At 53.6% G+C, this 14,377-nt stretch overlaps 1 protein-coding gene across 2 annotated transcripts in view; it reads right to left on the reverse strand.

The window, feature by feature from the left end:
* The window catches only part of STX1A (syntaxin 1A), a 48,736-nt gene that overhangs the window by 5,635 nt on the left and 28,724 nt on the right, over positions 1 to 14,377 (reverse strand). For both annotated transcript variants that reach the window (XM_042879461.1, XM_042879462.1), the window contains exons 4-7: positions 14,296 to 14,370; positions 12,241 to 12,314; positions 4,740 to 4,848; positions 146 to 219 (exon numbers count right to left, since the gene is read on the reverse strand). In XM_042879461.1, coding sequence (XP_042735395.1) covers positions 146 to 219; positions 4,740 to 4,848; positions 12,241 to 12,314; positions 14,296 to 14,370 — 332 coding nt within the window. The remainder of the gene's footprint in view (positions 1 to 145; positions 220 to 4,739; positions 4,849 to 12,240; positions 12,315 to 14,295; positions 14,371 to 14,377) is intronic.

Consider the following 14,377-nt stretch of genomic DNA (forward strand, 5'->3'; position numbering starts at 1 on the left):
GTGCGGCCAGGCCCCAGCAGCACTTTGCATGTGCCCACGTCCCCATTGCAGGGCAGTGCTTGGGGCAGGGCCACCAGAAAACTCCTCCAGGGAGAGTGGCTGGCGTGGCTGCAGGCTGGCAGCAGGGCTGACCTGCGGTACTCACCCCAGAGGAGAAGATGGCTGGGTTGCCGCTCTCCAGCATGTCCTCCAGCTCCTCGCTGGTGGTGGTCCTGCCAGCTGCAAGCAACACACAGGAATCAATGGGACTTCCTGCCCTGGCTGCAGCCTCTGCAGCCCTACACAGGGCTCTGTTGGCTCCAGCCATCCCCAAGGAGCAGAATTGAGTTCCCTGAGCACAGAGGGCAGTGATGGGATGGAGAGCAGCAACCCAAGAGGAGGACGGACTGCAGGGCTGCCCTGGCCTGGCAAGCCCACGAGGACAGCCAGCTCCACCTGCACACCAGCGCTGCACCTCTGGCTGGAGCTCTCCGGGAGCCCAAACCCTATCACTGAGGGGAGAACAGGAATGCATCCCAGCCTGCCTGAAACCAACAGAAAGACTGCAAGGAAGGGCTGAGGTCTGGCACAGCACACCCCACCACACACTATCCACGGGGTCTCTTAGAAGGTATCAAAAGGGACAGCAACGTTCTCTGGTATGAGTCCAGGGCATCTCTGAACCTCTGAACAGGGCCGTACCCAGCTGCAAACCCCTCCCCTGCAGCACAACCAAGGAGACGGTGGCAATGTGGGACACAGCACTGCAGTGAGGGACAGGAGCGGGCTGCTGACCCAGGGGACTTCATGTGCGCTGCTCTGCCAGTGCAGGGAACACACGCCCAGTGAGCGGCGGGCTCTGGAGTAAAGGCTGTTCATTAGCAGTTCATGCTCTCAGCTTTGATTCTCCATGGAACAAATGGGTTTATGCCTACAGCCGGGCCAGGAACATGTGGCCTCCTCCCCAGCGGCAACCCCCAAAGCAGGAGCTTCCTGTGGGCTTTCTTAGCCATGTGCTAAATGCGGATGGATGAGAAGGGCAGCAGGAAGATAAATGCTGCCCTGTGAACATCCTCTGTGATGTGGAGCTTTGGAGGTAGCATGAGGCAGCCATTCCTGGGATGAGCAAAAACCTGGACCTTCCTGAGAGTACACTCTGAGCAGAGAGAGCAGAGATGTAGGGCATTACAGCCCAGAAGGAACACAGGACAGATGGTCCATCCATGAGGTGAAAGTGCAAGGAAACACTGAGGGTGAAGAGCAGCAGTGTGAGGCTTTACAGGGACTCAACAGCCCAACAACTTCCAGCAACACAACCAGGGAAACACATACCACCTTTAATTGCAAGTAAGACTACCTCAGACAAAACCTTCCACAACTCCAAATAGAACAGTCCAAAAAGGCTTTGGCGACTGGGAAATTGTTGGCAGTCAGAGATTTCTGAAGGCTCAAACAAATAAGGGCAACTTATCCTTCCAAAAAGACCTCTGTGGAGATGAGAGCTCGTTCTGCGAGCACTTCTTTAACTTTGGTGGAAGACCACCCTGAGCCCGCTGGTGCTGAGTGTGGCCCACCCTGCTTCCCACACTGAGGGACCTCATTTCTCCGTCAAAACATCTGACTCTTGTCAGAGCTCCTCTCATGTTTGAGTCAACCATTCCTTCTAACGGCCCACAGTGACAAACCAGCTCCTGAGAGAAGCCCTGCCCTGCAGAAAGGCAGGCTGCCTGCTCTGAAGGGCAGCTGCCGGCTCCTTGCTCTCAGCTGAAGCTGACCCAGACCCAGAGAAGGAAAGCAATGGCTGGAATAGCACAATGTCACTGGCCCCTACGTCAATCCTGTTCCACACTGAGCAGCCACCAGCAGTGACAAGGAGTGTGCCGGGTACAGTGCATCCCAATGGCCCTTTGCTCTGTCGCATGCAAGCCCTGGAGACAGCGCTGAGGACAAGCAGCAGGACCAGCTCCCGGAGATACTGTGTGTGCAGGCAGATAGGATGATGGGCTCCCTGGCTTTTGCTGTCTCCTCACTGCCCCATTCCACTTCTGCAGAGCAGAAGGCTGGTAAAGGCCCCAAAGCATTCAGGGCACCGTGTGGATTAGCGAGTGGAGGTCTGGTCAAGCTGCTACAAAGAGCTTGCTTTAATGCCAAGGCAAAACATGGGGCCCGAAGGCTGCACCTTATCTGCAGCATGGGAATGGCTTTGGAGCAGCACAAAGTTCATCACACCATGGCTGTGCTGCTGTGGGAGGCCAGCTGTGCCCATCCAGCTGCAGCACCTCAGAACTATGAGAGGCAGTTGTGTGTAGTCAGCACAGCTGCTGAGAACCACCACAGGAGCAGCAAGGAAGGCAGCACTCCCGACAGCCTCAGCACACTGCCACTGCATACAAGGCACCAGAGGCTTTCTGCTGCCACAGGCCGCAGGAACCAAGGTGTTGTGCACAGACCCTGCACACCAGCTTCCCCCAGAAGAGGGCAGGACCCTCAGCGTCACTAACAGGACACCACTGCACCCAACACTGTGAGCCCTGAGCAGTCTCTTCCTTATGCCCCGTTGGCATGATGTGACAACTGTGTAGCACGGGCAAAGTGCTGCATAATGTAAGCAGAGTGGCAGAGTCCTTTCAAAACCTAAAAAAACAGAGAAAAGTTCCTTTTAGTTTGTTTCACAGCTTCTCTGCAGATGATTAGGATTTGGGTAAGTCCTTCCAAATCTTCTCTCTCAGAAGGGAGAACTAAGGATACTTCATCTGCCCGCTGTAGGACACCATTGTGGCTGGTATCACCTGCAGCATGCCGTGAGCTCACAGATGTCAGCACCTGCAGGAGCTCACACACACTCTCCATCCTGCTTCCCACTGAATGCCAAGCACTCGCTGAGCCTTGTGTCCCTCTTCCACTCAGACAGCATAAACACTTGTTATCACTATACATCGCACAGAGGAACGATGCACACAGCCAAATCTCTTGGCTTTCCGCAGGAGCTGCCCATACCCACAAGCACCCACTTTCACAGGCAGGATGACTTTTCCACCCCCCCAGGTGACCCTGCGGGAACCCCTTCGGCCCTACCTTGTTGTTCAAGGTGGGTTTAAAGGGAAGAGGCACTGACTTTTTAGAAAAAAAAAAGAAAAAAAAAATTGCCATTTAGCAAAGTCTGTGGAAAGACTGGTTACAAGAGTGGATGGTGATAGGACAAGGGGAATGGTTTTAAACTGAGACAAGGGAGGCTTAAGTTGGATATTAGGAGGAAGTTTTTCACTCTGACGGTGGTGACACACAGGAACAGACTGCCCAAGGAGGCTGTGGATGCCCCATCCCTGCAGGCATTCAAAGCCAGGCTGGACGTGGCTCTGGTCTGGTGGTTGGCGACCTGCACACAGCAGGGGGTTGGGACCAGATGGTCATTGTGGTCCTTTTCAACCCAGCCTGTTCTGTGATTCTGTGATCTGCTCATCCTGACACAGTGCTTATTTCCCTAGTTATGGTGGTGGCTCTTCTTTGGTGGGAGATGACCCATTTCTCTAAAGCTAACCAGGTGCCACTAATTCCCCAGAGCAAGCAATGGTTTCTGGGTTACATGGGGGGTCCCAGGGAGATCTCAGTGCCACAGCTACTGCAGCCTCAGAGGCGTCACTTGCAGCCTGCCTGCAGGGAGAGGACACCACTACTGCTCAGAGCCATCACATCAATAGGGTCAAGCATTGGGTCCTACATTTTGGTCAGAACCCCAGGCAAACCTACAGGCCTGGGGAGGAGTGTCTGGAAAGCTGCCTGATGGAAAGGGACATTGGTGTAATGATGGATAGTGGGCTGAATATGAGCGAGCAGTGTGCCCAGGTGGCCAAGAAGGCCAATGGCATCCTGGCTTGTATCAGCAATGGTGTGGTGAGCAGGACCAGGGAAGTCATCTTGCCGCTGTAGTCAGCACTGTTGAGGCCTCACCTCGAGTGCTGTGTTCAGCTTTGGGCACCTCAGTACAGAAAAGACATGGAGGTGCTGCAGCAGGCCCAAAGAAGGACAGCAAGGCTGGAGAAGGGCTTGGAGAATATGGCCTATGAGGAGCAACTGAGGGAACTGGGGCTGTTTGGTCTGAGGAAAAGGAGGCTGAGGGGAGACCTGACTGCTCTCTTCCAGTATCAGAAAGGTGCTTACAGCAGAGTGGGGTTGGTCTCTTCTCACTGATGACAGGATGAGGGGAAATGGCCTCAAGCTGCACCAGGGTAAATTTAGGTTGGATGTCAGGAAACACTTCTTTACAGAAAGGGCTGTTAGCACTGGAATGGGCTCCCCAGGGAGGAGGTTGAGTCACCATCCCAGGATGTATTTAAAAACCGTCTGGATGTGGTGCTCAGGGACACGATTTAGCGGTGGGTTGTTAGAGTGAGAGTAATCTAGGGTGAAGTTGCGGTTGGACTCGATGATCTTTAAGGTCATTTCCAACCTGAGCAATTCTGTGATCGAATGATTCTGTGGTCACAATGCTGGGACAGGGCTGCTTCGAGGGGGAACGCTGGGACAGAGCGCCCGGGTCTCAAGAGCTTAGTTTTCTCCTGTTTCTTACGTCACACACCTGGAACAGAAGCCCCAACAAGGAGCGGCTCTCTGCCTTCCTTAACCTGAGCAGCTGAACAAGCACCAACTGTGGCATTACGCCGCAAACCCTCAGGGTGACGGCTGCCATCCCACTGCCCGCAGCCCCGGTGTGCTCCTGCCAGAGCCCAGCAGCGGTGCAGCACACGGCCCGCATTACTCACTGATCTCCAGCTGCCGCTGGATCCTGCCCTTGCAGCGCTCCCGGTAGTCGGTCTGCGTGGCGTTGTATTCAGACATCACCTCCACAAACTTGCGTGACAGCGTCGAGTGCTGCAGAGGGAAAAGCAACAGGAGGGTCACCGCCTCCGGCCGCCCGCGCACCGCCTGCAGGCCGGGCTGCCCCGACCGCGGCAGGGATGCAGGATTTGCAGCCTCAGCACAGCGCCCCGTGACCTCGTGGCCGGCGCACAGCAGCACCGAGCTGGAAGCCCGGCACCGCCCGCTCACCTCCCCAGCTGCTCCTGCAGCGCGTGGCTCTGACAGCACTGCGGGGATCTGTCAGAAGCAACAGGGAACTGCTGGGCAGGGAGCGGGGCCGGCGCCGCTGGCAGACAAAACATCACTGAACTGGTTTTGAATCAGGCTGTCCTCGCTGGGAGCAGGCAGTGAGCGGCAGCCCCAGGTGTGCAGCCCAAGCCCTCCTGCTCATGAGGCACGGGCAGGGGCACCTGGATGCGGCCACAGAAAGCGGCTGGACCAGGGCCTGCCTGGGATGGAGGTCACACCGTGCCTTGCTGCCTCCACACAGCACTGCCCCCCTTCAGGAACCTCAGTGACAGCAGAGCCTTCAAAAATCGTAATGGAATCACAGCACGTGATTGGGTTGGAAGGGACCTCAAAGACCCCCAGCCCTATCCGTGCTGTGGGCTGGGTGCCCCCAGCTCAGGCTGCCCAGGGCCCATCCGTGGCCTGAGGAACCTCAGGGATGGGACAGACACAGCTCTGGGCAGCAATGCAGCACCTCACCGCCCTCTGAGTGAAGAATTTCTTCCTTTTATCTCATCTCAACCTCTCCTCTTTTAGTAAATCTGTTACCCCTTGTCCTAACACGATGGCTGCAGTGAGCTCTCCTCTCTTCTCCAGTCAGAACACCCCAGCTCCTCGGCCCGGCTCCACAGCAGAGGTGCCCCAGCCCTCTGAGCACCTCGTGCCCTCCTCTGGACCCGCTCCAACAGCCCCACGTCTTTCTCGTGCTGCGGGCCCTGGGCCTGGACGCAGGACTCCAGGTGGGGCCTCACGAGGGCACAGCAGAGGGGGACAGTCCCCTCCCTGCCCGCTGCCACCCCTCTGCCGATGCAGCCCAGGCTGCTGGCGGCTCTCCGGGCTGCACGCTGCTGGCTCAGGTCAGCTTTCCCTGTTCCAGAACCCCAAGTCCTTTCTGCAGGGCTGCCCTCACTCCATTAATATCCCAGTCCACACTGATGTTCGGGATTGCCCTCATCCAGGTGCAGAACCTTGCGCTGACCCCACCTCTCAATCCTGGTCCCTCTGACTGCCATCCCTTCCTTCTGTTCTATCAGCTGCATCGCTCAGCTCAGTGCTGTGCACAAACTGCTGGGAGTGTGCTCAATCTCTCTGTCCGTATCTCCACTGAAAGTACTGAACAGTACTGGTCCTAATGCAGCCCCCTGAGGGATGTCACTTGTCCTGGACAACATTTTAGCCACAAAATAGTGTGTCCATCAAATCCCTGTGTGTCCAATTTGGAGACAAGGATGTTCTGTGGGACTGTAACAAAAGCAATGCACAAGTCAACACACATGACACTGGTTTCTCTTCCCTTCTCTACCAGTGCTGCCACTCTGCCATAGAAGATTATCAGGTTAGCAAGATGTGATGTGCCCTCTGTGAAGATCTGCTGGTAATCTCCCTGTCTTCTGTATATCTTAAAATAAGACAGGAGTCCGTGCCAGGACGCTGTGTGATCCAGCTGCCAGCAAACATGAGCACAGCCAACAGCCCTGAGGCTGTCCTCGAAGAGTTAGGGTACAGCACCCCACGCAAGCTACCTCCAAACCCTCCCACCTCTTAAATTAGCCCTTTCTACAGAGTGCCAGAAGTTTCCAGAGGCAAGAATGGTGCACAACCCAGCAGCACACTCACAGGGCACCCGCAAGCAGGAGCTAGCTGATGGCCTGCAAAGCAGGGAGGAGGCCACCCTCAGCATTAGCCCTGCAGCCCGCCTGTGCAGCCAGAGCCCAGGAACAGGGAGCAACAGGAACCAAAACAGACATGGAAAAGAGGGAGAAAGGAGAGGAGGGAATGGAAAAGATGGGAAAATCCAGAATGGGTGAGAAAGCATCTAAGGAGCGAAAAAATTGAGAGTGACTGACGTGATGAAGAAACTCCTCCAAGTGCTTCCCCTGTGACTTTCGGGTCCACCAGCACAGCCCATCCTCACAGCAGTTCACCACCACAGAGAGATGCACCCCACGGCTGTGCCTGAGCCGGAGGGAACCTCAGAGCCCATATGTGGGGAGGACTGGGGCAACACGGCATCTCCCCACACTGCAGCTCCCAGCAGGCCCAATGCACACAGCCCCTCATGCTCCTGCCACGCGTCCACGTGTCCTGAGCCAACGCAGCCCCTGCCCCTGGGCACGGCACTGGAAACATCTTCAGCCACATTTGCCTTTGCTTCACAGCTATTCTCAGCAAGCAGCAGCTCGGTATTTATGGCAGAGCCTCAGGCTCAGGCAATCTTATTCCTCCTCTGCTGGCCAATCTCCCACGGAAGCCCAGGGCAGCTCCCACGTCGGCAGGCAGCCTCTGCTCCAGGTGCCACGGCACGGTCGGAGCAGCTGCCGTCACCCCCAGCTCACGGCTCAGAACCCCACACAGCTGCCATGCACGGTCCGAGAGACTCTCATCCTGCCTTCTCAAAATGGTCTTCCTAAAATTCAGCTCATCCTGCCGAAAGCTATCAACATACGCTGCTCTGAAGCCAGATATCGCCTTGGGTGCTGAATGACTCCTTGCTGCTCAGCAGCATAGCGTACCTACTCTCTTTTACTTAAGAAGTTATTTAACTCGGTGTTCATTCTGTCAGATTGTTATTTTTTGTTCCCATGGGCGTCCCACATGTCTACAGAATGCATCTGATTTTCAAGGAACATGGAGTTTCATGAAAATGGGCTAGAAAAGGCATTTAGGCATTTTAAAAGACTTTTAGTCATTAAATAAAAGCCACCTGAATATTCAGAGTAAATAAAAGCACATCGCAATGGATCTTGCATTTGAAACAAATTCTTTAAACAGAAAATATTAACTGGAGTTCTGAAATGGAGCTGCTTCAGCTAAAGGGGAGGGTGAGGGTGGGTGTGAGGGAAAACCTCTCAGAAGGAAGGGTGCAGCACTGGCACAGGCTGCCTGGGGGGTGGTGGCCGTCCCTGCAGGTGTGTAAGGAAAGGGCAGCTGTGGCACTGAGGGACGTGGTCAGGGGGCAACGCTGGTGGCAGGGGGGCGCTGGATGATGCCAGAGGTCTTTCCCAGCCTCTACGATTCTGTGCTTGTCCTTGAGTGCTTCCATCACTAAGAGACACTTCTGAAGTGCTCGTCCTGAGGGGCTCCTGTGGGACAGCCCAGCCCTCCCTCAGGATTCCCCTGTGCTACAGGGCTGCACAGCTCCCACCTGCTGGGCGAGTATTTCCTCCAGCTACACAAACCAAGCGCAGAAGCAATTAAAGCAAAAGCTATTCTGAATAACAAGCACTGACATTTGGAAGAACATAAATGCCAGTGTTCGCTCCGTTATGAACTCAAAATTACTTTCATACTTAAAAGTCCATAATCTTAATGCCTGGCCACTCCTGATTTACAGCCTGCTAACGCAGAATGAGCTCGTTTCACTCAGGTTTGCTCATAGCACAAAGCAGCGAAGCCCTCACTGCAGAAATACCTACAGAAGGACTGCACTTCATGTACCAGACATCTAAATCAGATCTCCAGTTCAACCTGTCCTGACTCCCACGCACAAATGCGCCTTTCAGAAGAAGGATGGCTTCCTTGGGCTTCATTCTAGACAGATCAGAGCATGCTGCTGAACGTATGGCAGGAAAAGAGTTTAGAAGTGACAATTTTGACACCTTTGGAGGTTTAGCCATTGCAAAATTTTCCTCACAGACCGGTGATTTAAAATTAGTTTCAGTCTGGTTCCCAACCATTTCTTTGGCTCCAGACAGCACAGCCAAGTGAAGGTGAGCCTGGCCACACAGACAGTGATGTGAACTCTGGCAGCACTCAATACAGCTGGTGATAAGCAAACGCATAGGACCAGACAGGATGCATCTGAGCGTGGAGCTGAAACCAATTCACTGCAAATTGCCTCTATGGAATCTTCTGCAGACAGAGGTGATCGCAAGTTACCCAGAGGACTGACAAAAGGCAAACGTGACACCAATCTTTCAGGAGGAGGACGTGGGAACCCACGCCTGCTCAGCATCCTTGAGTCACTGCCAAAGTCACTGGATACAGAACCATCATAGAATCATCACAGAACAGTTAGAGTTGGAAGGACCCCTAAAGGCCATCAGGTCCCACTCCCTGCAGTGCACAGGGACACCCACAGCTCCATCAGTGCTCAGAGCCTCCGCAGCCTGACCCTGGCTGTCTGCAGGGATGGGGCATCACTGCCTCTCTGGGCAACCTGTGCAGTGCCTCACTGCCCCTAGTGTAAACAAAATTGGAAATGGCCAGCTTGAATATTCCAGAGGTGAATCATGCTGTACCAGTCTGATTGTCTTCTCCAATGGTATGAGCGGCCGTGCAGACGAGGGAAGGTCAGGGAACAGTGTGCACACCCTGAGTTGCAGGCCTTTGATGAGATGCAGACTGGATAACGCAGAGGGAAAAAACACTAGGCAAAAAGGGCTGTGAACAGCGATACTAAGTCTAAACAGATTTTGAGGTGACCAAGATGGTCTGGGCTGGAGCAGGGGATCACAGAATCACAGAATTGTAGGGGTTGGAAGGGACCTCCTGAGATCATCGAGTCCAACCCCCCTGCCAAAGCAGGTTCCCTACACCAGGTCGCACAGGTAGGCATCCAGGCAGGTCTTGAACGTCTCCAGAGAAGGAGACTCCACCACCTCCCTGGGCAGCCTGTTCCAGTGCTCCGTCACCCTCACTGTAAAGAAGTTCTTGCGCATGTTTGTGCGGAACTTCCTACGCTCCAGTTTCTGGCCATTTCCCCTTGTCCTGTCTCCACTCACCAATGAATGAGGACAGGCTGAGAGAGGCAAGTATGATCACCTGGAGGGACATAGCTGAAGGGATCTTATTGCTGACTACAGCAACCTAATGGGAGGTGAGAAGCCAGAGCCAGATTCATTCTGGAGGTGCAGAGCAGTGGGACAACAGGTGGTGGACCAAGCTGGGATACTGGCAATTGGAAATTTCTCATAGGAAATCTGACAGGGATTAGGGGCAGCGGGGAGTGGAGGGGTGGAAATCATTACAAAGATGATCAAGCACTGGACCAGGGCCCAGAGGAGCCACGAACCTGGTGTCCATAATGTGTCCACACTCACAGACAGTGAGAATGCAGACCAACAAGGCCATGAGCAGCCTGGCATGGCAATGCTCTGAGGCAGAGGCTGTGGTCCCCTCCCACTGAACACACTGTGATCCCTCTGTCAGGACCTCATCCATGTGTCAGACATGTGTTGGGCTTTTGGCTTGTTGCTGGATGGCCAAGGCCAAGCACCAGGACTCAGAAGAGCAAGAAGAGGTAAGAGGTGGCCCAAATTTCCTCTGTCCCTACTAAGGAGTGAAGAGAGATGGCAGCTCAGAGGTCCTAGCTCTGCTGCTGTTCCTTTGCCTGAAAATGACCTCTGGGGCTGGTCCCTAGGACTCTGCAGCCTCAGCAGAGCTGTGCCACGACTCCTACAAGCAGGAGAGAAGAGAGGACACACAGAGGGGCTTGCTGCCATCCTGCTTTGCTGCACACTCTGCACTGTGCTTTGCTTCAGCTTTGCTGTGTCCTGCTAAAAGCATGGCCCAGCACTTGGCATTCCTGCTTGCTCCTGAGACACATCTGAAGCATTTCTCTTGCATTAATTCTGCACAGCATTGCTTGCTCACCGCCTCGGGCTCAGCCTCCCTCCACCTGTGTGGGGTTTGGATCATGCAGAACACCGTGCTGGCAGCAGCCTCTGCAGAGATTTACTAATGTCACTGGGGTATTGATTAGGGTCTGACTGCAGCACAGGGGAGCAGACTGTGCAAAAGGCTTCCCGTGCTGAAAAGGAATAAAAACAGTCAAATTCCTCTGGCTTCCCCGCAAAGTGTTTTGAGAAAATAAGATTCCTGGTGAGCTATAGCTGTGGGAAAAACCCCCATGAGAGTGAAGTTGTCTGCATCCCCCCACTCACAGGCACTGAAGAACAATGCTGGCAGCTGCTATTTGCATTATCAGTTTAATGGCATGCTAAAACAAGACCTTTGCTGCAGAACAAGGCCTCATTTGTCTGCTCTGAGATGCCTTGTTTTTGTTCACATCTGCCAGTGCATTCACTGAGGACAAAGCACCAGAGCCTGCCCTGAAGAAAAGGAGAAGCAAAGGCCAAAGAAGCACTGCCAGAGCAATGGACCCATTCTGCAAGGTGTGTTCTCGTTGAAGGCCCACTGGTAGACTGGCCAACCCACAACAGAGACGGTGCAGCATCACTAAGCTGTGAGGCAGTAAATCACAGAACCACAGAATCATTAAGGTGTTCAGCCTGGAGAAAAGAAGGCTGCGGGGTGACCTCATTGCAGCCTGCAGTACCTAAAGGGAGCCTGCAAACAGGAGGGGAGTCAACTCTTTGAAAGGGTAGATAACAGGACAAGGGGAAATGGTTTGAAGTTGAGGGAGGGGAAATTTAGATTTCAGGGGGAAGTGCTGTACAGAGAGAGTGGTGAGCTGCCCAGAGAGGCTGTAGATGCCCCGTCCATCCCTGGAGGTGTCCAAGGCCAGGTTGGATGGGGCCATGGGCAGCCTGGGCTGGTATGAAATGTGGAGGTTGGTGGCCCTGTGTGTGGCAGGGGGTTGGAGCTTTGTGATCCTTGAGGTCCCTTCCGACCCAGGCCATTCTGTGATTCTGTGATCATCTAGTTCCCACCATGCCCACTGAACACGTCCCTCAGTGCCACATCTCCATGGCTCTGGAACACCTCCACACTTCCTGAGCTTCATTATAAGGATGTTGTGGGAGACAGTGCAAAAAGCAGCACTGAAGTTGAGGTACATGACACTTCTTGACACTATTTCTTTCTGAGGTGGTGAGAGGGGATGTACTCAGAATTATATGATATTTCAGCCCAAGAAGGGACTTCACTAGGTCATGCAGCCCAACATCAAGCTCAAAGCAGGATCAGTGACTCCTGGTTACCAGTGTGTGTTGCTGGACCCACAGAACCCCATGTCCCTCAGCCCCCATCTCTCATAAAGCCAACACGCTCCATCTCCCTTGACAAGACCAGAAATGAGAGCAGCACACATCTGTCAAAACTGAGCAGCCATGGGCCATGCCTGGAGGAAAAGATACAGCCTTAGCACCTGAGTCTCATTAACAAAACCCAATTTAGCTTGTTAATGTCACATAACACACTCATTTCTTACGGAACAACTTTGCCCCATTCCCCCAAAAAGCCATGAGAACACTGGCCAGGGCAGAGACTCACCTGAGTTTTCCTTATCCTCAGGTCGGCAGATGACCTGTTCAGTCCTTCCTCTTGTTCGATACTCTGCTCAATACCTGGTCAGGGTAGAAAAACACGGATTATTTCAGGCTGGTCAGAGAAGAAAAAGAGATTGTTTGCCAAAGAGACTTTAGAAACGGATGCAATGCTTGGCTCTGATCTCGGAGCTTTCCCGTATCCAAACAAAAAGGAGCACAGGCTGGCTGCCTGCCCACAGAGGAGGGAACCCAGAGCTGAAACACCCTGCGAAACATCAAAGCTTGAGACTTCTCCTGGGACCCTAGGAATGGCAGCTGCACAGGACTGGCCCGGCAGCACCGCACTGGGTTGTCCTTTTCATTTTGCTAAAAACCGTGGAAGAAAGCTCCTGCCAGCATTTCCCTGCCGTTTCATCAGCAGTCAGCCTTCTTCAGCATTTGTCATCAGTCGTTCCCTGTTCCCAAGGAACAGTATTGGCAAACACTGTACATTTATAATAATTAATAAAGTCACATTTTCCCAAGAAGCCAGTAATCAGAATTAGCCACTGCATGAGCAATCTCTCTCCTAAAGGAGTCGATCCGCTGTGAGCAGATGGTGTTTCTGATCATTCCTGACCGTTCCCTTCCAATGATCACACCGGCCACAAGGTGGAGTGGGACAAGGCACAAGGACTGACAGGGAGACACTGCACTGATGTGTCTTTTGTGTAAGGGGAACCACAGCCTGCCCTGCCATTCTTTGGGCTCCTTTAAAAACAAACAAACAAACCCGCAAAACGCAACAGGTCTGGGAAAGGACTTTTTTTTTGCACAGAAGCCTGAAAACCTGTGATTTGTATAGTTGGTTACACATTCACAAGAGGAAGAATCCACGCTTAGCTGTTCTTCCAGTGCTGGCTGTGAGGTTGGGCGTCACCACTGCATGTGGTGCCTGGAAGCTGTCCTGGACAGAATGACCATGAAATGTTGGAGCTCTCTGCACTTGGTGAAGTCAGGAGGGTCAGCAAAGCTGACCTGCTTAGAATGTTGGCTGGGAGAATCCCATGGGAGTCAGCCATGAAGGGCAGAGGGGCCCAGCAAAGCCAGACATTGTTCAAGGAGGAAATCCTAACGGCACAGGTGCCTGTGTGCCTTCAGATGGGCCAGCGGGGAAGAAGACTGGCCTGGAACAGGGAACAATTGTTGAGACTCCAGGAGAAAAAGAGAGTTTATGACCTTTGGAAGAAGGGTCAGGCAACCTGGGAAGAGTGCAAGGATGTGCACAGGGTATGCAGAGGGAAAAGCAGAAAGGCAGAAGTGCGGCAAGAACTTCATCTGGTCAGTGTTGTTATAGATAATAATAAATGTTTCTACGAATATAACAGCAAGAGGAGGACGAGGAGAATGTCTATCCTTAACTAGATGCAGCAGGGAGCATTATCAGGATGAGGAAAAGTCTGAGATTCTCAAACCCCTCTCTATTTCTGTCTTTAACAGACTGCTTATCCTCAGGGTACTGAGACCTTGAGCTGGAACACAGGGGTGGGAGCAAAGTAAATGCCCACGATTCAGGAGGAAAGAGCGAGCAAGCTGCTGCTCTAACCTGGGCTGCAGCACATCTGTGGGGCCGAATGGGACCCACCTGAGGGTGCTGAGAGAAATGGAGGTGGAAAAATCACTTGGATAGCAGGAGAAAACTGAGAGCACATCCGATATTCCAGGTGAGACTGTGCTCTGCCTGGTCACTGCCCAGCACAGCAGGTGCCCAAGGCCAGGGGGTTCAGGGCTGCCTCTGCTGGGCTGTCCCTGGAGGCATTCAAGACCAGGTGGGATGGGGCTCTGGGCAGCCCGGTCCGGTGTTAAATGTGGAGATTGGTGGCCCTGCCTGTGGTGGAGGGGTTGGAGCTTCGTGATACTTGAGATCTCTTCCAACCTGGGCCATTCTGTGATGGGCTCACACCAGAACTTGGGAAAGTGACTGCCACAGCACAACAGGGATCAGAGAGAAGTGCTGGCCTCAGGGACATCACCAGACCCCCCCCAGCGCCTTGCAGCAGCAGCACCGGTGTGTACTCACTCTTTAGCTTGGAGCGCACTTTGTTCGCTGTCTTTTTGATGTCTGACATGAGCTCTTCCAGCTCCTCCTTTGTTTCTGCAGA

This window comes from Lagopus leucura, unplaced genomic scaffold, assembly GCF_019238085.1.
Source record: "Lagopus leucura isolate 7727_CA_CO unplaced genomic scaffold, USGS_WTPT01 Super-Scaffold_100024, whole genome shotgun sequence".
NCBI lineage: Eukaryota > Metazoa > Chordata > Aves > Galliformes > Phasianidae > Lagopus > Lagopus leucura.